Here is a 20,776-nt window from a genome sequence, read left to right as displayed (position 1 = left end):
ACAAAGTTCCATTGCTATCACAGTGATATATTTATATCATCAGTTCACTCTGACTTTCTTTCTCTGGATGACTTCATGAAAGTTTAAAACGCCAGCATGCCACCTCCTTTCACCAAGGACAGCAGCAGGTTTTTGTGGGCCCACGCTGTGTCCAATGGCTCCTCCATCACAGGTCTCTTCTGTAGCTATGCTGGAAAGAAGAAGAAGAGGTTGGATTTATACCCCACCCTTCACTACCCAAAGGAGGAGATCCGGGAAATTACAGGCCAGTCAATCTGACATCGATATCGGTAAATTGGTGGAAACTATTATTAAGGAAAGAATTAGTAGGCACATAGATGAACAAAATCTATTGAGGCAGACTCAGCATGGGTTCTGTAAGGGAAGATCTTGTCTCACTAACCTGTTAGTGTTCTTTGAGGGGGTGAACAAACATGTGGACAAGGGGGATCCAATAGATATTGTTTACCTTGACTTCCAGAAAGCTTTTGATAAAGTTCCTCATCAAAGGCTCCTAAGTAAGCTCAAAAATCATGGGATAAAAGGACAAGTCCTTTTGTGGATCAAAAACTGGCTAATTAGTAGAAAACAGAGAGTGAGTATAAATGGGCAATTTTCTCAGTGGAGGGTGGTAAGCAGTGGGGTACCGCAGGGATCAGTACTTGGTCCAGTGCTTTTTACCTTGTTCATTAATGATTTGGAGTTGGGAGTAAGCAGTGAAGTGGCTAAATTTGCAGATGATATGAAGTTGTCCAGGGTGGTGAAAACCAGGGAAGATTGTGAGGCTCTCCAAAGGGATCTGTCAAGGATGGGCATGTGGGCGTCAACATGGCAAATGGGGTTCAATGTGGCCAAGTGCAAGGTGATGCACATTCTTCACCCAAAGAGTGATTAACACATGGAATTCACTGCCACAGGAAGTGGTGGCGGCTACAAGCATGGACGGCTTCAAAAGGGAATTAGCTAAGCATATACCATCAGTGGCTATTAGCCACAAGGTATAGATAGGGACTCTGGGGCAAGTGATGCTCTGTCTTCTTGGTGCTTGGGGGGGAGCAACAGTGGGAGGGCTTCTAATGTCCTGGCCCCACTGGTGGACCTCCTGATGGCACTGGTATTTATGGCCACTGTGTGATACAGAGTGTTGGACTGGATGCGCCTTTGGCCTGATCCAGCATTGGCATCTTTTATGTTCTTATGTTATGTTCTTATGTGTCTCAGAGCGGCTTACAAACTCCTTTCCCCTCCCCTCCCCTCCCCTCCCCACCCCACAACAGACACCCTGTGAGGTAGGTGGGGCTGAGAGAGCTCTGGCAGAAACTGCTCTTTTTCAAGGACAGCTCTTATCAGACCTACGGCTTGCCCAAGGTCATCCAGCCAGGTGCAAGTGGAGGAGTGGTGAATCAAACCTGGTTCTCCCAGATTAGAGTCTGCGCACTTAACCACTACACCAAACTGGCACAATGGAAAACAACTTTTTTGCCCCATTGTAATGGAACCAAGAAAAAGTCAGGTACACCTTACAGTGAAGGGAAGGCAGCATGGTATACCCTAATTTCATCAGATATCAGATACTAAGCAGGGAAAGTAGACCACCAAGGAAGGCTCTGCAGAGAAAGGCGATGGCAAACCACCTCTCCTTCTCACTTGCCTTGACAGCTTCTTGTGACTTGATGACACTACACACACACACACACACACGCACATTATATTGAACACACAAATATATCTTTCATATACATCTGTTTGCAAGAAAAAGTTAAATAAAAAATAAAACTGGGAGCAACACTTAGCTAACTGTAGGGTATAAATCACACATTCAGCTATATTGCTCAAAACGCATATACAAACAAACAAAAAATCACCAGCACACTGAATGCTGATTATAGATGTATTGAGGAGAAAGGTTGGGTATAAACTGAGTGAGTAGTATTATTCACTACAACATGGGTACAGGGCTCAGCAGATGCGTCCAGGACCAAGGAGCTTTGTCGTGTGATTCTCCACATATCCCCACCCACAGGTAACCCTTCTGGAGCTCGATGGGAATTACTTCCAAGTAAACACACCTCAGATCGGAGCTGAACGGCTGCAGCCCATTGGGGTGGGTGGGGTCACGGCTCAGTCGCAAAGCACCTACTTTGCAATTATAACCAGTACCTCGGATCAGATAAGAAGTGAGATCCTGGAGAACTCCTGCCAACACACAAGCTTGGCTTTGCTCGACCAATGGACCGACACAGCCGACAGGCCCTACTTCCGTGTAAAGAACATTCATAGCGAAGAACAAGTTTGATGGGGCGGCCACACCCGCAAACTCCAAAACACTCGCCCCTCGCTCCCCCCAACCCCGCGCGCTAAGAAACCGGCGCGTTGCGGCAATGACGTCAGTCCTGTAACTTCGCTCCCTTCTTCCGCCCTTCTCTTTTGCGACGGTGTTGTGAAGAGGTGGTGGAGGAGCGTGGCTGGGGTGAAAAGTCGCGCTTGACGACGAAACCGAGGAGTTGTTGCTGTGCGTGGCTGTGCGGGAGGAGGTTCAAGGAAGGTGTGCAGCCCTGAGAGAAGCGGCAGGATCAGGGCCTTCGCCATGAGGCATAAGAAGAAAGGTGAGGGGAGAGCATGCGTGGCCCCGAGGGTAGCGCCCTCTTCCCCAGTCCCGAACTGGGAGGGTCTCATGTCAGGCTTCTTTTGGTTGGGGCTTTTGATTTGTTTAAAACTTTGTTATGAATTTGCTTCGGATATAGATTTCCCTTGAATGAACTGTTGTTATTGTTTAACGAGGAAACACTAATAAGAACATAATTGGATGTCTCTGCTTACCTATCCCCCAATTTTGTATGTATTTATTATTTCATTTATAGCCTGTCATTCTTGCAAAGATCCGTGGCGGGTTTATTTCTGAACGCTTCTCTCTCTTGCTCCCTTACTGATACACTTTGGAACGTTCTGTCTCTCCCCTTGAAATTTTAAAATAAAACAAAGAACCACCAAAAGGGGTGCAAGATGTTTCCTTCACTGCTTTATCGTCTTTGTTCCCCGAATAAGTTTAGTGATAGGGGTGTTTGTATAGGTTGTTTCTGGTTATTTATGGACATTCTGACTTGATTCCTCCTGTATGCTCCATCTCTCTTGCATTTGTTAAAAAGTGGTGGTTTTTTAAATCCCCCCTCTCAATTAATGAATTCTGTCATGGTATCACCCTTTCCCCCTGCCCATGAACTAAGGTAGGATCTCTTCCAGGACCGGTGCCTAGTTCAGCATCATAAAATCAACATGCTGCCACAGTGCATGTTGGGAAAGTTTTCTTGAATAATTCAGCATTATGAAACTTTCAAAATAGTTTCAGGATGGAGACCTTCCTGAAGTGCACAGGAAGGCCATTCTGCATCGTAGGGATGGCTTCTGAAAAAAGTCCAAGAGTGGGTCATAGCTGTCCAACTCTGTTTGCAGGCAGGGATGATCAAGAAATCCTGATGAGACAAGAGTATCTGAGCAAAATGAAACATGGGGGGGGGGCAGTAGAATGATTCACGTGCCACAAGGGATGTGGCTTATCAGTAAAGGTGACTGAGACCATTCTGGAGCTCATGATCTTGAGCTAAGTTCCGCACTGAGCTACCTCACAGGGTTGTTCTGGTCCAGTGATAAGCAGGTGCAAGGCTCATGGATCTTTCCCTTGTTCTCCTCTATGCAGCAGTGCTTTCCAAACCTGGAAAAGTTTATTCATGGGCTACTGATGTAAATTAATAACCCCATAGGACAGGAGGCTGCAGGAATGGGTGGGAGAAAGTACCCACTATTCCCTTAGCGATTTTGCCCCCTTTCCCCTCACCACTGCAGCCTCCCAGCCCTTGTGCTTGATATGATAGTCCATATGGGTCCCGCAACCCCAGGAAGTAAGCTTTCCCAGAGTCAGAAAGAACTGCTGGGGGGAAGCGAACACTGGAGAGATCCACACCTGTCAGCACCTTCCATTGATGGATCACAGGCTTCATCCCTGTGTCTGCTGCCTTGAACGCCTTGGGAGGAAAGGGTAGGATAAAAATGTGATAAGTGGATAGCCTGCTTAGGCCCTGTGATAAGAGGAGATTGTGCACTGTATGTTTGTGTGAGAGCAGTAACTTTGTGTACAGCCTTCTGACACCTTTGCATTCCTCTTTCAGCTGATCTCAGCCGGGCTGAGCTCATGATGATGACGATAGCTGATGTCATCAAACAGCTGATTGAAGCCCATGAACAGGGCAAAGATGTGAACTTAAACAAGTAAGTGGCGCCAGCTGTTATATCTCAACATCTTCTTTCCCCTGTGATGTCCCTGCATGTGCCTCTTCAGCGAAGTGAAGTATTTCTAGTGATAACTCCTGCAGATTCACTCTATCCATTGCAGCAAAAGTTAGTGATGGTTTGGAGAGCTAAGATAGTCTTTTGTTTAATTTATATAGCAACATTAGTGTGCCCAGTAATGTAAGCAAATGGCCTGTTCTTGCCCCCAAAGAGCTTATGATCTGTGCTATCTATCCATCTTTATTTAATTGCAATTTGACCCTGTCTTTCCTCCAAGGAGTTCGGGGTGGCATATGTAATTTCATCCTTGTTGTATTATAAAAGATTAGCAGGGTTGGTTGATTTCTGGCTGCACCAATAAAAGGAAGTCTTTTTTTGCAAAATTAGGTTTTGAACAGGTTAGTAGAATGTAATGAATTCTAGCAAATTCATTTATTTTGCTTTTCTCCTCCCTTAAATTTTTGTGGTTTTATCTGAACCGAACCACTGCTTGGAAGAGTAGTGTAGTGTAGAATAGTGCAGTCAAAACTGGAAAAAGTATTATGTTAAAAGCAAAGTCTGATGGTCGAGCAGTCATGTTCTGCTGTGTTTGTTCTGGGAGTGACTATGGGATTGTCTCCTATCATCATTCATAGTTTTAGATATTGCATGATGAGTGTGTGTGTGTGTGTGTGTGTGTGAGAGAGAGAGAGAGAGAGAGAGACTGATGTTATTACTGTGAACAGTGGAGCTGCTGAATAGAAGTAGTACTGATCACTCCTAAGGAATATCCAGGTTGAACGCCACTAAATTGTGCTGCTTCCCATTTCAGGATAAAAACAAAGACTGCTGCTAAATATGGCCTTTCAGCGCAGCCCCGTCTGGTTGACATCATTGCTGCTGTGCCGCCTCAGTACCGCAGGATGCTGGTTCCAAAGCTGAAAGCCAAGCCCATCCGCACTGCTAGTGGGGTGAGTCTTCTATTTGCTTAGTCAGTCAGTGTGGCAAATGCAGTATTCTTGAGGCTGAAGCCAGGATATCAGGTTATGGAGGATAATGGGTAAGAGTGTGTGTGTGTGTGTGTTAAGTGCAATAATGTCACTCCGGACCTATGGCGACCCTATGAATTAATGTCCTCCAGAATGTCCTGTTGTTAACGGCCTTGCTCAGATCTTGCAAACTGAGTGGTGTAGCTTCCTTGACTGAATCAATCCATCTCATGTTGGGTCTTCCTCTTTTCCTGCTGCCTCCAGCTTTTCCTAACATCATTGTCTTTTCCAGTGAGTCTTCTCTTCTCATAATGTGACCAAAATGTGAATGTAGATGATGAGAATGTAGACTGAATTAAAATATTACCTGTAAGAAAAGTTTAGCAATGGAATTAAACTAGCAAGGGCCTGTTAACTCTCCTTCCTTTAATGTGTGTGATAGCATACTGGATGTGGGCATGCTGTGGGTAGAGAATACCCTCTGTATTTGTCTCCTCTTATAATAAAACACACAAATGGTAATGATTTTTCTGAAATTCTCCGTTTTACAGATAGCTGTTGTGGCGGTGATGTGCAAGCCACACAGGTGTCCGCACATTAACTTCACAGGAAACATATGTGTGTAAGTATGACCATGCTTAGCATGCAGAAGGTGCCAGGCTCAATCCCTGGCATCTCCAGTTAAAAAGACCAGGCAGTAGGTGATGTGAAAGACCTCTCCCTGAGACCTTGGAGAGCTGCTGCCAGTCTGAGCAGGCAGCTCTGACGTTGGTTGACCAGTGGTCTGATTCAGTATAAGGCAGCTTCGTGTGTGTTCATGTGTGTGTTCACATGTACTTAAGAAAGAGTTGTAAGCTACTGCACCCTGTTCAGCTGCAGCACGAAGATCTTAATTTTTGCCATCTGAGAGACAGGAAAAATAGAAGTTGAAGATAGAAAACAAATTCTGTAGCAAAGAAAAGAAATTTTATTATTTGGACAGAAACCCTTCCATACTGTCACAATAGGCAGGCAATGAATATAGCATTATTTGAATATGTCATTATATTTGAATATAAAGAAACTTTACAGCACTGAATTCTTGAGAAAGCACTGACTTTTTATGTGAAACATTTTGCACAAGTGAGATGCTTTGTAAAACAGTGGTTTTCTCACTCAAAAAAAGAAAATATCTCGTAGGAGTTTGAATTTGGAAAAACGGGGAAAGTCCTCAGACTTTTTCATGCTATACGTTTGTGGTGTGGAAAATTTTGCCTTAAGAAACATGTCAGTGTCACTCATTCTAAAAGAAAAAATATTTCATAAGAGGTTTTTTCTTAGCGCTCCTCAAACTTTCTGTTTTTCCATCAGAAAACTGAAAAAAGTCCTTTAAACTGTTTCTCGTTGTTTCTCTGAATGATACAGATACTGTCCAGGAGGTCCCGATTCCGACTTTGAATATTCAACACAGTCCTACACAGGATATGAGGTAATTCTTTAAAAGATTCTGTTGTTGCTGTTTGAGGGGAAGTGCATATGTTCAGACTTCATAAACATGGAAGTATCAATAGGGGCAACTATTTACGTGCTTGGGGCATTGATGATTTGTGTCTCTATTCCATCAGAAAGACAGGTGGCAATAATATCCTCTTATTTGGAAATTATTCTTTTAAAATGTGAAGGAAACGTGTGTGGATTTCAAAACGACTGACCTGTGCTCTGCAAGCCACTCACTCAAGTCTTCTCTGTAGCAGTGCCGTCAAGTCTACATAGCAACCTTTTTGAAAGTTCCCCCTTCTTTCCCCAGATGTTTAATTGACATGAATGTCACTATATAGAATGTCGCCAAGACTGTTTGCCAGTCAGAGAAGAGACAGTTCTGACCTTGGCAAACTAGTGATCTCAACTCAGTACAAGGTTGTTTCATGGGTTCTTTGTGAAATGAAATGGGATGTGGTGGAGTGATGGCACGGATTTTGTGACCTGACAGACTGCTGCCACGAGGCTCTTTTGCAAGGCAAACAGGGAGCTTTGTTCTACTCCAAGAGTTTAGGGAGCTGGGTTGTCGCACGAGGGGAGATAAGTGTTTGGGAGTAGAATCCCACCCCTTCCTTTTTCAGGGTTGCTCTCCTCCCAGGGGGTGGATAATACTAACTTCAACAGACAGACTGGACTCTGGATAAGGCATCTTCATGGGTTCTGTGTAGCTGCCTTGCGATTATTTTCGAAAGCAAGGTGGGCGGTATTGTGTTTGGCTCTGCCTCCCGTGGCAGCCATTTTGACCTAGGCTCCACCTCCTGTGGCAACGATATTTGGGTGGTGCTCACTGCCACCTCTCAAAATTCCAAAGGTGTGTGCAGGCTATGAAAGGTTGGGGACCCTTGGTGTAGATGTTGCTGCCCTAACACCCCTAGCTGACTCCCATAGATCTTTCCAGAACTGGTTTCTTAATTAGCAGAGTTGAAAATTGTACTTCAAACTTAAATTGCTTTTCATAATTTTGTTTGGCAAGAGTAACCAGAACGGATTTTTTAAAAAACAGAATTAAAAATTATCTCCACTAGATGGAGACACCTTTGTAATATTCAGTAAATATCTGTGAAATACAGGGGCATTTCCAGGAATGTGGCTTGTGCTCACCCTTTTGAAAGTAATTCACCATTTCATACTTTTTAGATGATGACAGTATAAGACATGATGTTGATGGGCCGTTTGCGCACGGCTTGCTTCCATTATGTTGAAGAATAAATTTTATTTTATGTCTGCTTCTTCTAGCCAACATCAATGAGGGCCATTCGTGCCAGATATGACCCGTATCTCCAGACCAGGCATCGAGTGGAACAGGTAAAGGTTTGCTTTGACAGTAGCGTGCAAGTCATGGCTGGTTAAAGAGAAGAGCATTTTGTGAGCTCTCTTGCCACTTTGTGAAAATGAATGTTTTTCCCCCGCAGATGTCAATGATCTTGAAAACATAAGTGGGCTATGCTATTGCTCTCCAAAGGTGCTACAGTTGAAGGCTCAGGTCTCCTTAAGGGCACGTAGCACTTTTTATCAGCTCTGGCTGGTGAACCAGCTATGGCCATTCCTCATCTAGTTTCAGTGTTACATGCTCTGATCTCCACCAGGTCAGATCACTGTAATGCACTCTGTGTCGGACTGCCTTTGAAAATGGTTTGGCAACTTCAGTTGGTCCAAAATATGGCAGCCAGGCTACTGCTTGGGGTGGGATACAGGAATGGTATCACTCTGGTGCTGAAAGAAATGCAATGGCTACCCATCTGTTCCTGGGCACAATTCAACGTGCTGGTTTAAGACCCTAAACAGCTTGAGGCCAGAATACCTTAAGGACCATCTCCTCCCGTACTATCCAGCCCACCAATTAAGATCTGCCTCTCAAGCCCTGTTCTCTGTGCCCTCAGAGGCGAGGTGGGTGGCAACTAGAGACAGGGCATCTTCCATGTAGGCATCTTGTCTTTGGATTGCCTTTCCCCTTGCGGCTCCCCTGGCTCCTACTTTACTTTCTTTTATGCCCCAAACCATATCCTCTAACCCAGGCTTTTAATTGGGGTTTTGTTGGTTGGTTTGTTTTTCTTTTTAATCTTACCTGCTATTTAATGGTCTGCTTCTGTTTAATGGATGGTGTTTATGCTGCTTACATCCAGCGGTTTGTTTTAATGGCTTGTCTTTAATATTATGGTGATTTTAATGGTAAGCCACCTCAAGCAGGACTGTGAAGAGGCAGTGTAGAAATATCCTAAATAAATAGATACTGCCTCCAGTGATCCCATTGGAGCACAAAGGGAGGACATGCTCTTCTAAATTTGGATTGCTTCCAGCACTGGGCTTCATAGATCAGAAGTAGCTAATTAAATTGTTCCCAGAAGCCATTGCAATAGAGGCATTGATATTAGCTGATATGGTACAGCACATGTTCTTACCAGCAGGTGAGGTGAATGGTTTTTGTAGCAGAATTCAGAACACAAGTGAGAGGGCTAAGGTGCGAAGGCCAGAGGTGAGAAGTTTGTAGAGGTGAGGAATTTGACAACTGTGGTTTGCAGTTGTCAAAGCAAGCAATGACCAGAATACCCCTTGGTTTTGCCAAAGGGTAGGGTGAAGTGGAGAGTGAAGGCCTCATTTTTGCTGTGTTGTACAGGACGTAGTAACTGTATTAAACTATTTGTATACTATTTTTCTGCTCAGTTAAGGCCTTTGAGATGGCAAACAGTTAAAATATATTAAAAAATCAATTTTAAAATCAATACATATGCTTAAAACAGCAGTTATTAAAAACATAAACAGGAAGGAGCATCAATAAGAGAACGCCAAACAAAACAGAAACCTTCACTAGCTGGCAAAAAAGACAGTGATCGCGTGGAATGGATAATTTTCCTTGGGGAGGGAATGCTACAGTTTTAGTGCTGAATGTTGGAGGCAGAAAGAAGGGAGGAAACTGAGCAAGCCAGGGTTTGGTGAATTGCCCAGCTCTGCAAAAATGTGAACCTTCTGATTCATAGCCTGCTTTCTTGTCAAGTGTCATGTTGTTTTCCACAGGTTGCATCACTGATTCATTAAGCGACTATTTCTTGCAGAGTCAGGGTTGGAAGTAGCTGTCTTTATGGTGATAAGCCTCATTATGAAAACATTGGGCAGGGTTTCCAGGGGGAAGTGTCCAAGATGCAGGCAATATCCAGGCCCTTAATCTTTGCAATCTGGTAGGATGTGGGAGCTTTTTTTATATTTAACATTTTATTGTAGCTTTTCCCCCAGCATGTGGCCTATGAGTTGTACTTCCATATTTAATCAAATGTCAGTTAGTATGACATTTTAAAAAATGCTGTATTCAAGAAACCTAAAAATTTCCATCTGTGTATTTCCTCCTTTTACCCAAAATTGTTATAACCCCCAAAACAGTCATAAAAACGTAGATCATTGGTCAAAGAATTTAGGTTAGATAGGTACGACATGGATATATAAAACTGGATCCTATGAACCATAGTAAGGAAAGAATGGGTTGGCAGAGTGGACCTCCTTCCTTTTCCTCTGCTGCCTTCTCTGTCACCTGAAAAGTTGCTCTTGACGGTCAGGGATCACCCAGGAAAAGAGTGAGATGTGCCATGTTAGACTTCTGCAGGGAGAGGAAATTGGTAGAAATTGCTCTCTCTTGCCATACATACTTTTGCTCCATTCATGGAAGAGCATGCGCCAGGGTGTGTATGTGTGTGAGATTTCTGCCAGGTTTTCCACAAGTTGCAGTCCCCTTATCACATTCCGCTCCATCTCCCAGTGTCCCTCAGCCCCCACTAACAGGTTTTCAGAGAGCTTATGGAGGTTTTTTTTTTTTGGGGGGGGGGAAGAGATCCATTCTATGGGCTAGTCTTGGTCATTTTCTTCATAGGACCCAATGTCAAATCTTTAGCACCCTAACTATTCCTAAATAACTGTCCTAAAAGAAATTCCTGCTTTTCCTGCTGACCATATGCTGTGAGGGTGGCAGAACCTATATGTAGATCACCCTGCGGGACTTGATGCAGGTCTGCAGGCATGTAAGGCAGAGATACTCTGCCAGGCATTCGGTTGAGGACAGCAACAGTGTCCATCTGGCTGGCACTCTAACCCTCCCCCCGCAAGGTGGTACCATAATTGGAAATCTAGATCGCCATCTGATCTAAATCGACTGAAGTCTTATTGTAATTTTAAATGTTTTAACTGATACGATGTGTTGTTTTATTCACTGTTGTACACTGCCCTGAGCCCTGTTTACGGAGAATGGGTGATATAAAAATCAAATTTAATAAAATGAATAAATGGGACTTGTTCACGTAAATAGCAGGTAAGGCGGTGAACCTGTTTCTGGACTTTCTTGCTGCACTTTGGATGGCAGGTTGGGAGGTTCTGTGACAGAATGCCCCTCTGTTAAAAACAACCACCGCCACCTGTTCATATAAACCCATCATATCAGGGTGTGGGATTCTGACCAAGCATTCTTGACATGCTAATTGACAATGTGGTGATAGTGAAAAGTACCATCAAGTCATGGCTGACTTAGGCCGACCCCATGGGGCTTTCAAGGCAAGAGACGTTCAGAGGTGGTTTGCCATGGCCTGCCTCTAAGTCACTGAAGGTCTCCCATCCAAATACTAGCCAGGGCCAACCCGGCTTAGCTTCCAAGATCTGCAAGATCAGGCTAGCCTAAGGTATCCAGGTCAGGGCAGTTGGCTATGTACAGGGCCCTTTTTTTCATGCAGAAGCATTCAACCATGCAATTTCCCACCTACTTGTAATTTAGTTATTATTTATTGTTAACATTTTTACCCCGCCCTCCCCGCGAGCGGGCTCAGGGCGGCTTACAAGAGGGCACAAGCCCATACATAAAAACAGGATAAAACAGTAAAACCATTAAATAACAACAAAAACAGGAATAAAGTGCTCCATACAAACAAGATGGTCTCCGAAGATGGTATCAATCATTTCATTGGGGTGATATTGTCCTGTCGATGGTCCAAGGCCAGTCCAGCGGTATCAGTGCCATGCAAGATTGTGGCAGATCTTCTGGGGACTGCCCCTAACCCCGTTGTTATCTCCACCATTGATGGTGGTGGTAGTGATAGTGGCGGCCCCTATATAAAAGCCTGGCGTAAGAGCTCCATCTTGCAGGCCCTGCGGATCTGCATAAGGTCCCGAAGGGCCCTGATCTCCTCTGGGAGCTCATTCCACCAGGTGGGGGCCGCCACTGAGAAGGATCTGGCCCTGGTTGCAGCAAGCTTTCCCTCCCGGGGGCCTGGAATCACCCAACCAAAGTGCTCTTGGGGGTATATGTGGGGAAAGGTGGTCCCTCAGGTAGGTCGGACCCTGGCCATGTAGGACTTTAAAGGTAAGAACCAGCACCTTGAAACGGATCCGGTACGCTATTGGCAGCCAGTGCAGCGCTTTCAGCCCAGGCTGGATGTGCTCCCACTTGGGGAGACCCATCAGCAGCCTGGCCGCCGCGTTCTGCACTAGCTGCAGCTTCCAGATCTGCGACAAAGGCAGCCCCATGTAGAGAGTGTTACAGTAGTCCAGCCTTGAGGTGACCATGGATCACTGTAGCCAGGTCATCACGGCCGAGGAAGGGAACCAACTGCCGAACCTGCCTAAGATGGTAAAATGCAGATCTGGCAGTGGTTGGTCCCCCCCCCCCCGTTGGCATTGTTTTGCATGATTTTCATCGGCTTCCATTTTGACTGTATGATTTTTCTTCCACATCTGATCCCTGTAATACTGTTGGTATGCACAAACATATAAAGATGCTTTTGCAGTGATCCCTTCATTTCATTTATCTTCAGGGCTCTAGTCGGGGGGGAGCTCTCAGGTATGGAGCTCCGGAAGAGAACCTCTAGGGGGTGGGGCGGTCACGTGGTGAAGCCCCGCCCCTTCTTTACCCCGCCCTCTGCTTCGATCCTCATTCCGTTTGGGAATGAGGATGAAGCAGGAGGGTAAGTAGCCGGGCCTTCTGACACACTTCCGGTGATGTCAGGGGGTGTGGCCTTCTGTCACTTCCGGTGATGTCAGGGGGCGTGGCATATGCAAATAAGTTATGCTAATGAGTTATGCTAATGAGCTCCGGCAGCTCTTTTTCTACAACAAGACCCCTGGAGCTGGGTGTCATCTGCATATTGATGGCAACCCAGCCCATACCTCCTGGCAATCTGAGCGAGGGGGCGAGGGGGTAATCTGAAGGAATACCACCCAGACATGGATTTACCACTTTGTATGTCTCTGAGATCTATTATAGCTAGCAATTTGAACCCAAAAGCTAATCAGTTTGCCCAGTTTGTGTTTACTGGGCCAGCTGAGCCTCAAAATGGTTATCCCTCCTCTGTCCACTGTGCGTATTGCTCAGTATTGTGTGTTTTTATTATCAAATGTGAACTGCCTTGAGCATTCTGGGAAAGGGTTAACATATTTAAATACAGACACACACCTTCATGTTTTGTCTCCCCCCCCCCTTAACTTTCCACTGTGATAAGAGGATGTTGTCAGACAACTTTATTTATGCAGCGCTCACATTTAAGATGATCTCAACCTGCATTAAAAAGGAAACAAACATCCCTGTCATATCTGGTTATTCAGTTTTGGTGAGTAGATGTCCATGAGGAATCACAAGGGGGAGAAAACCAATTGAGAAATTTTCTTCTGACCCAGAACTACCCCTCCAGAGAGCCAGTTTGGTGCCATGGTTAAGTGCGCGGACTCTAATCTGGGAGAACCGGGTTTGATTCCCCACTCCTCCACTTGCACCTGGCTGGATGACCCTGGGCAAGCCGTAGTTCTGATAAGAGCTGTCCTTGAAAAAGAGCAGTTTCTGTCAAGAGCTCTCTCAGCCCCACCCACCTCACAGGGTGTCTGTTGTGGGGAGGGGAAGGGAAAGGAGTTTGTAAGCCGCTCTGAGACTCCTTTGGGTAGTGAAGGGTGGGATATAAATCCAATCTCCTCCTCTTCTTCTCCAGGGCAGTGTACACTCAAGGGCTTGTGCAGGCCAGTTTATCTGTCTCCCCCCCCCAAAAAAAGCTTCTTCAAGTCACGGAGGCCACCGTCTCATGGGCTGATCTTGTTCTTGCAGCTGAAGCAGCTCGGCCACAGTGTTGACAAAGTGGAATTCATAGTGATGGGTGGAACGTTCATGGCACTTCCTGAAGAATACCGAGATTATTTTATCCGCAACTTGCACGATGCTTTATCAGGTCACACTTCTAACAACGTGGCAGAGGCTGTCAGGTAGGCAACACATGCGTACATTCTCCTCCTTTGTCCCCGCCTGTCCAGCTTGGCATCTTTGCTTCTTTTAAATCCAGCAATGCGGAGGATGGAACTTTGGAGGTTTTGTTCGAATACTGAGCCTCCCTGTCACCTTTTAAAATGCTCCCCCCCCCTTTCCCCAGTTGCACTAGCTTGTCTGCTTCCTTAGAAAATGCACCAGATTTCTAGGCGCTGTAATGTGCATGTCTAAACCTTGTATGGTTGCAGACAGACTTGAGGGAAAGGTTCTTCAGCGTTGATTGTCCTTGGCCTATAAACATGAAATGAGCATACTTCTGATGTGTGGGCATCTTTGCTCGTATTCAGTTCCTTGTGCAGCTAGGCAAACTGGGACTGAAGGTGAGAGGAGACATGGAAGGATATGCCAGGACCCTTAGAAGAGGTGGGGAGTCCCTGGGTGCAGGGCCACGTGTCAACAAGCAAATTTTCCCAGCAGTGAATCCCTCTTCGTAGACTGCGATACAGTTGTTGCATCAGGCAGTGTTCTTGCTTTGGGAAGGTGTATTGGCAACCAGCAGGGTTGGTGTGTTGGCAACCAGCAGGGCAACCTCATGCCTATTTAATAGGTGACTGCTGATTTGTTGGGCCAGAAATTAGCTTGTCATGTGTCACACTTGTGTTGTCATTTTTTAAACGTTTTATCCAGTAATTAAGGTGTGACGGTGTATGCTAGGACTCTTCCATTCTGTCCTCACAAGAACTTGAGGTCTTTGAATAATTTTGCAGTTGAATAAACGCCTTTGCAGGGCATCAGGGGGATGGCCATAACCAGTGTATTACACAGTGAGTGCGTTCAGACGGGGCGTTTCAGCCGGCATAAACTGTACCGGTTGGAACCGTTGTAGTTTATGCCGGCTGAAACGCGATCACACTTACCTCCTGTCTGCGGAGCCCATCGCTGTATGCCCGTTCACACACAGCGGGCGTCGGTGGGTTTTTTAAAAAAAACCTCAGTTTGCGCATGTGCATAGGCAGCCATCCACAGAATGGTGATCTTCGTGCATGCGCAAAACACCACGTCCAGAAAAGCATGCCCTGAAGAGAGGACTTACCTTTAAAGTTTAAAGAGCAAACTGGCCTCCCTGAGGTCCCGGACTCCTCTAAAACGTTAAACTAAGGACCTTTTCTTTTTTTAAAAAACAAACGCTGGGGCGAAGCTTCGCCCAAGCGCATATTGCCAACCTAAAAAAAAAATGGCGGGCGAAAATCGGAAGCCTCGGGCTTCCGAACAGAAGTGGCTCTACAATGGTGGAGAGCGATCAGACGGTGGGGAAAGCAATTACAACCGTTGCACTCAGGATACCACCACTTGGGGGCCTAGTGGCAGAATACAACGGTTTAAAGCTCTTTGCAATGGTTAGGGACGGAAGGCAGATGTTCGCCGTGTGAACGCCGGTAAGTACACAGATTCCAACGGGCACCTATACCGTTTTAAATGCCCCGTCTGAACGCACCCAGTGTGTTAGCTTCAGCCTGCTGGACAGACGTCAGTGACTGATAAAGGTTGTCAGACAGAGAGTTCCAACCATTCAGGCTGAGGTTGCTTGATCTGGAGAAGCTACGACAAGCAGAGAAGCCTGTAGATGGGACTTCAGGGACCCCAGTAAAAGGATCCTGCTCCCACGCTTACAGCTCCTCTGCTGACAAGGGGATTGAAGATCTTGGGACAGGAGAACATACCAGGCAGAGGAGGAGGAGAAACTGTTCCTCAGAGACTCATTCCTCAGATGATGATGTAATATTGCCTTGCACCGAGGGTACTCTTTTTGGGTTTGGGGCAGGAGGGCATTTGTTAGTCAGAGATTCAGAAAGGAGGAGGGCAGGTAGGTGGGTTTTGTGATAGGTGTTTTGGCAATGAGACTTGCATGCAGGCCAACTTCACGTACTGCCTGGATAGCCTGGTAGGTAGCACACTGGAAGAGTCGATGGTCATAGCGCACTTTAGCACCAGCAGCATTGGGAAATGAGGTTGTGTGATCCCAGAAGAGCAATGTGGGTTGCTAGGCCAGACTTCAGAGTCTATGACCTCCAGTTCCTGGCATTTTCTGAAATATATTACTTTGCACATTGTATAATAAATTTGTGAAACTCACTGCAACTCTGGTTGTAATCACCACCACTACCTTAGATTACTTAAACAATCAGGGTTAGATAAATTCTTGGAGGATATATCCATCACTGGCTGTTAACTATTATGGTTAAATAGAACCTCTGTACTTAAAAGCTGGATACGTTGGAAGACCAGTTTCTGGGGTTTAATAATGGGGGGAGGCATTGGTCTCTGCTTGCAGACCTTCCAGGGCTTTCTGGTTGGCCACTGTCACAATGTGCAGGACTAGATGGATCATTGGCTTCATCCAACATAGCTGTGTTCTAGCCTGAGTGTATGTGGCTTGCTCAGAGTCATGAGCTTCATTAGTCAGGTGGGAGGTTGAATCCATACCTTCCTGGTGTAGTGGTTTGGAGCACGGACTCTGATCTGGGAGAACTGGGTTTGATTCCCCCCTCCTCCACATGCAGCTGCTGGTGTGACCTTGGGTCAGTCATGAGCAGTTCTCAAAAGAGCTCTCTCAGCCCCACCTACCTCACAGGGTGCCTTTTGTGGGGAGGGGGAGGGAAAGGGGATTGTAAGCCGCTCTGAGACTCCTTCAATTAGTGAAGGGCGGGGCATAAATCCAATCTCTTCCTCTTCTTCCTCCTCCTCCTCCTCCTCCTCTCCTTACTGCTTCCCCTCCCTTCATATCCAGTACTTGCCACACTAACTCACATGGCCATACAGCTTTCTCTAAAACACCAAGACCCAGCAGATTGGATACATTTTTTTCATTCTGGGCACCTTTATTTTAGTTCTGAGCTTTAATAAGTCCTTTCCTCTGGAGGGCAGCAGATACTCAAAATATTTTGCTCATGTATTTCTGTTTGCACAAGAACGCAGAAGTTCCTTTCTTGAAGCCGCTTCTCATCACACGCTTCTCTTCATGTGTGGGGCAATGTCCTGTGAGTCATTCCTGTGTCTCAAAACATGCAAAAAGCACTGCTAGGATTGTAGTTCACACTGTCAGCTCTTGGATCCATTGAAAGAACACTCTGCAGAGGTGGCTGTGCAGTTTGCAGGCCTCTCTGTGAAGCTCCTGCATGAAAGGTTCAGTTCAGGTAGCCTGCTCATACCCGTACAGTGCAAGATAATATAATGCAAAAAGAGGCTAAGAACAGTAAAACATGTAATCATAGCACTTAGCATTTAGGTATTATGAGCACATTTCATATACTCATGGCTGCATGGATATGAACACAGCTTTGTTGCTCAGCTCTCCTCCTCCATGTGTATGGGCTGCCACTGAAGGTTTCAGAAGCCTTGAATAAAACTGCAGTTCACCATGGTGTCTGAATTCAGGTGCCTTGACAAACTGGAATTCGTCCCCGCCCCCCTGGATTTGTTTAGTTTGACTCAGGGATTCCCAAACCCAGAAACCTTCCGTTGCACTCTGCTGCTGAGGCAAGGGAGGAGTCTGTGAGCATGCAAAAAGTTGTGTTCATGCCCATTGTTGACAAAATTCCATTTGTCTGTGACAGTTGAATACAGCTATTGCTTCATATCAGTCTGTCACTTGCTCTCTCCTGGCCCTCCACTGGAAAGTAGTGTCCAGTGGGGTACCGCAGGGGTCAGTACTTGGTCCACTGCTTTTTAACTTGTTCATTAATGATTTGGAGTTGGGAGTAAGCAGTGAAGTGGCTAAATTTGCGGATGATACGAAGTTGTTCAGGGTAGTGAAAACCAGTGAGGATTGTGAGGCACTCCAAAGGAATCTGTCAAGGATGGGCGAGTGGGCATCAACATGGCAAATGGGGTTCAATGTGGCCAAGTGCAAGGTGATGCACATTGGAGCCAAAAATCCTAAATATAAATACACATTGATGGGGTCTGAACTGGCAGAGACTGAGCAAGAGAGAGATCTTGGAGTTGTAGTAGATAACTCACTGAAAATGTCGAGACAGTGTGTGACTGCAATAAAGAAGGCAAATGCTATGCTGGGGATTATTAGGAAGGGTATTGTAAACAGATCAGCCAATATCATAATGCCCCTATATAAATCAATGGTGAGACCTCATTTGGAATACTGTGTGCAGTTCTGGTCACCACACCTTAAAAAGGATATTATAGCTTTGGAAAAAGTGCAGAAAAGGGCAACTCAAATGATAAAAGGGTTGGAACACTTTCCCTATGAGGAAAGGTTAAAGCGCTTAGGGCTCTTTAGCTTGGAGAAAAGACGACTGAGGGGTGACATGATCGAGGTTTATAAGATTATGCATGGGAAAGAGCAGGTAAAGAAAGAGGTACTTTTCTCCCTTTCTCACAATACAAGAACCCGTGGGCACTCCATGAAATTGCTGAGCGGTCGGGTTAGAACGGATAAAAGGAAGTACTTCTTCACCCAAAGAGTGATTAACACATGGAACTCACTGCCACAGGAAGTGGTGGCAGCTACAAGCATGGACGGCTTCAAAAGGGAATTAGATAAGCATATGGAGCAGAGGTCCATCAGTGGCTATTAGCCACAAGGTATAGCTAGGGGCTCTGGGGCAAGTGATGCTCTGTCTTCTTGGTGCTTGGGGGGGGGGTCAACAGTGGGAGGGCTTCTAATGTCCTGGCCCCACTGCTGGACCTCCTGATGGCACTGGTATTTCTGGCCACTGTGTGACACAGAGTGTTGGACTGGATGGGCCTTTGGCCTGATCCAACATTGGCGTCTCTTATGTTCTTATGTTCTTAAACAAGTGAGCACAGGTATGTGTAGGCAGGTGGACTCATAAAAATGTATATGGGCTTGTAACTTTTATGAACTTTTGCAAACAGGATAACACAGAACTATGATTTATAATTATTAGGCTAACTCTAAATTACCACTTACCTATTTGTTTGGCAGCTTGTAATATTGTCCTTAAATCACCATGTAGAGATTGCTGGATTCCCTTCTCTGAATTTTCATCAATAAATTTCACAATTTTCTTCCAGCTAAGTTCAGAGTACAATAACTGTTCTTGTAAGTGTGATCTTTTGTTCTGAACACAAACAATATAAATAGTTAGAGCATTTCTTTTTTTTATAATATTTTTATTGAATTTTTAGAAATAATAGACACACACCACATAAACACAAAAACAAACATAAACATACACTTCCAATATTTTCTGTATACGGCGATACAACTAGTTCTTAATATTACAACTGAGCACGCATATTCATAAGAACCATCCCCCGGGCCCGTGCCGCTTAACCCCTTGCCCCCGGGGGGGGGGCCCCCCCCGCCGCCGATCGTTCCCCCCCCCCCCGAATCTTCCCCTCACATAGAAGCAGCTGCTGCCATTTTGAACCCGTCAGCCGCTCACATACATACAGACTCGGCCGCCGTACTGCGCCTGCGCTGCGACCTCTGTCACTTTCGGGGGGATTTAAGTATCCCCCTGAAATTTTTTTCAAGGTTTAGCATTTTTGTGCACACGTGGGGACTGGCCCACGTGTGCACAAACCTCCCCCTCCCCCCCAAGTGCCCCTGGAGCGCTGATTTAGCAATCCGCACTCAGGGGGCAACTTGGCTATTAGATATATAGATATGGAGCAGAGGTCCATCAGTGGCTATTAGCCACAAGGTATAGATAGGGACTCTTGGGCAAGTGATGCTCTGTCATCTTGGTGCTTGGGGGGGTCAACAGTGGGAGGGCTTCTAATGTCCTGGCCCCACTGGTGGACCTCCTGATGGCACTGGTATTTCTGTCCACTGTGTGATACAGAGTGTTGGACGAGATGGGCCTTTGGCCTGATCCAACATTGGCATCTCTTATGTTCTTATGTTCTTATGACCAACTTCATTTCCTTCTTTGAGTGACAAGCTTACTGGGTGATGGGAATGCCATCATTATTGTTTACCTGGATTTCAGTAAAGTTTCTGACAGGATTCACCATGATGTTCTGATGGGTAAACTGGAGGACTGAGTCTGGACTCTAGGATATATATATCTATATTTAGGTGGATAAGGAACTGATTGGAGAACTGCACCCAAAGAATAGTTGTCCATGGCATTTCATCTGATTGGGAGCAGGTGTCCAGTGGGCGCCACAGGGCCCAGTACTTTTTCAATATTTTTATAAATGATGTAGATGAGGGGGTAGAGGGACTAATTAAATTTGCAGGCGACACCAAATTGGGAGGAGCAGTGAACACACCAGAAGATATAGAATTCAACGAGACACTGGGAAAGTGGGCGGATGTGAACAAGATGCAATTCAAGAAGGATGAGTGCAAAGTTCTGCATCTCGGTTACAAAAATGAGTTGCACACATACTGGATGGGGGATATACTTCTGGGTAGCAGTGTTGTTATATGGATTGCCTGGGGCAATAAACATGTACAAGGGTTCTTTATACTGTGTATATGGGGGTTGAATTGCGAGAGATAACTAGTGGAAGGAAGAGCCCTTTTGATGGAATAAATGGAGTTTTATTGTAAATATAAATGCAAAGCTCACACTACTCACTCATGCAAAACCATAACAATACATCAACACACACAGAGCTAAGAAACAGAGGTGATCAATAATGACAAGAAGGGGGTTGATTTTAGCTAGGAGGACAGTATTCACCTGATCCTGGAGTCTGGAATCCACGTGGCAGAAGGCGGACCAACGGTTCATGTCAAAGGCTCAGACGGAGTCCGAGGGTATATGGGCCCGAAGAGCTGTACAAAAATTAA

General features: G+C 45.6%; 1 protein-coding gene across 1 annotated transcript in view; it reads left to right on the top strand.

Annotated features, from left to right (window-relative positions):
• The first annotated feature begins 2,504 nt into the window (after window positions 1-2,504).
• Window positions 2,505-20,776, top strand: part of ELP3 (elongator acetyltransferase complex subunit 3) — a 115,733-nt gene continuing 97,461 nt past the window's right edge. Inside the window, exons 1-7 of the mRNA XM_015418427.1 lie at window positions 2,505-2,606; window positions 4,164-4,263; window positions 5,096-5,234; window positions 5,804-5,874; window positions 6,657-6,720; window positions 8,007-8,075; window positions 13,831-13,985. Coding sequence (XP_015273913.1) covers window positions 2,588-2,606; window positions 4,164-4,263; window positions 5,096-5,234; window positions 5,804-5,874; window positions 6,657-6,720; window positions 8,007-8,075; window positions 13,831-13,985 — 617 coding nt within the window. The 5' untranslated portion in view covers window positions 2,505-2,587. The remainder of the gene's footprint in view (window positions 2,607-4,163; window positions 4,264-5,095; window positions 5,235-5,803; window positions 5,875-6,656; window positions 6,721-8,006; window positions 8,076-13,830; window positions 13,986-20,776) is intronic.

Source organism: Gekko japonicus, unplaced genomic scaffold (genome assembly GCF_001447785.1).
Source record: "Gekko japonicus isolate JY-2015 unplaced genomic scaffold, Gekko_japonicus_V1.1 scaffold7, whole genome shotgun sequence".
Taxonomy (NCBI): domain Eukaryota; kingdom Metazoa; phylum Chordata; class Lepidosauria; order Squamata; family Gekkonidae; genus Gekko; species Gekko japonicus.
Note: the sequence above shows the minus strand (reverse complement) of the source record. Positions and strands in the feature narration are given on the sequence as shown.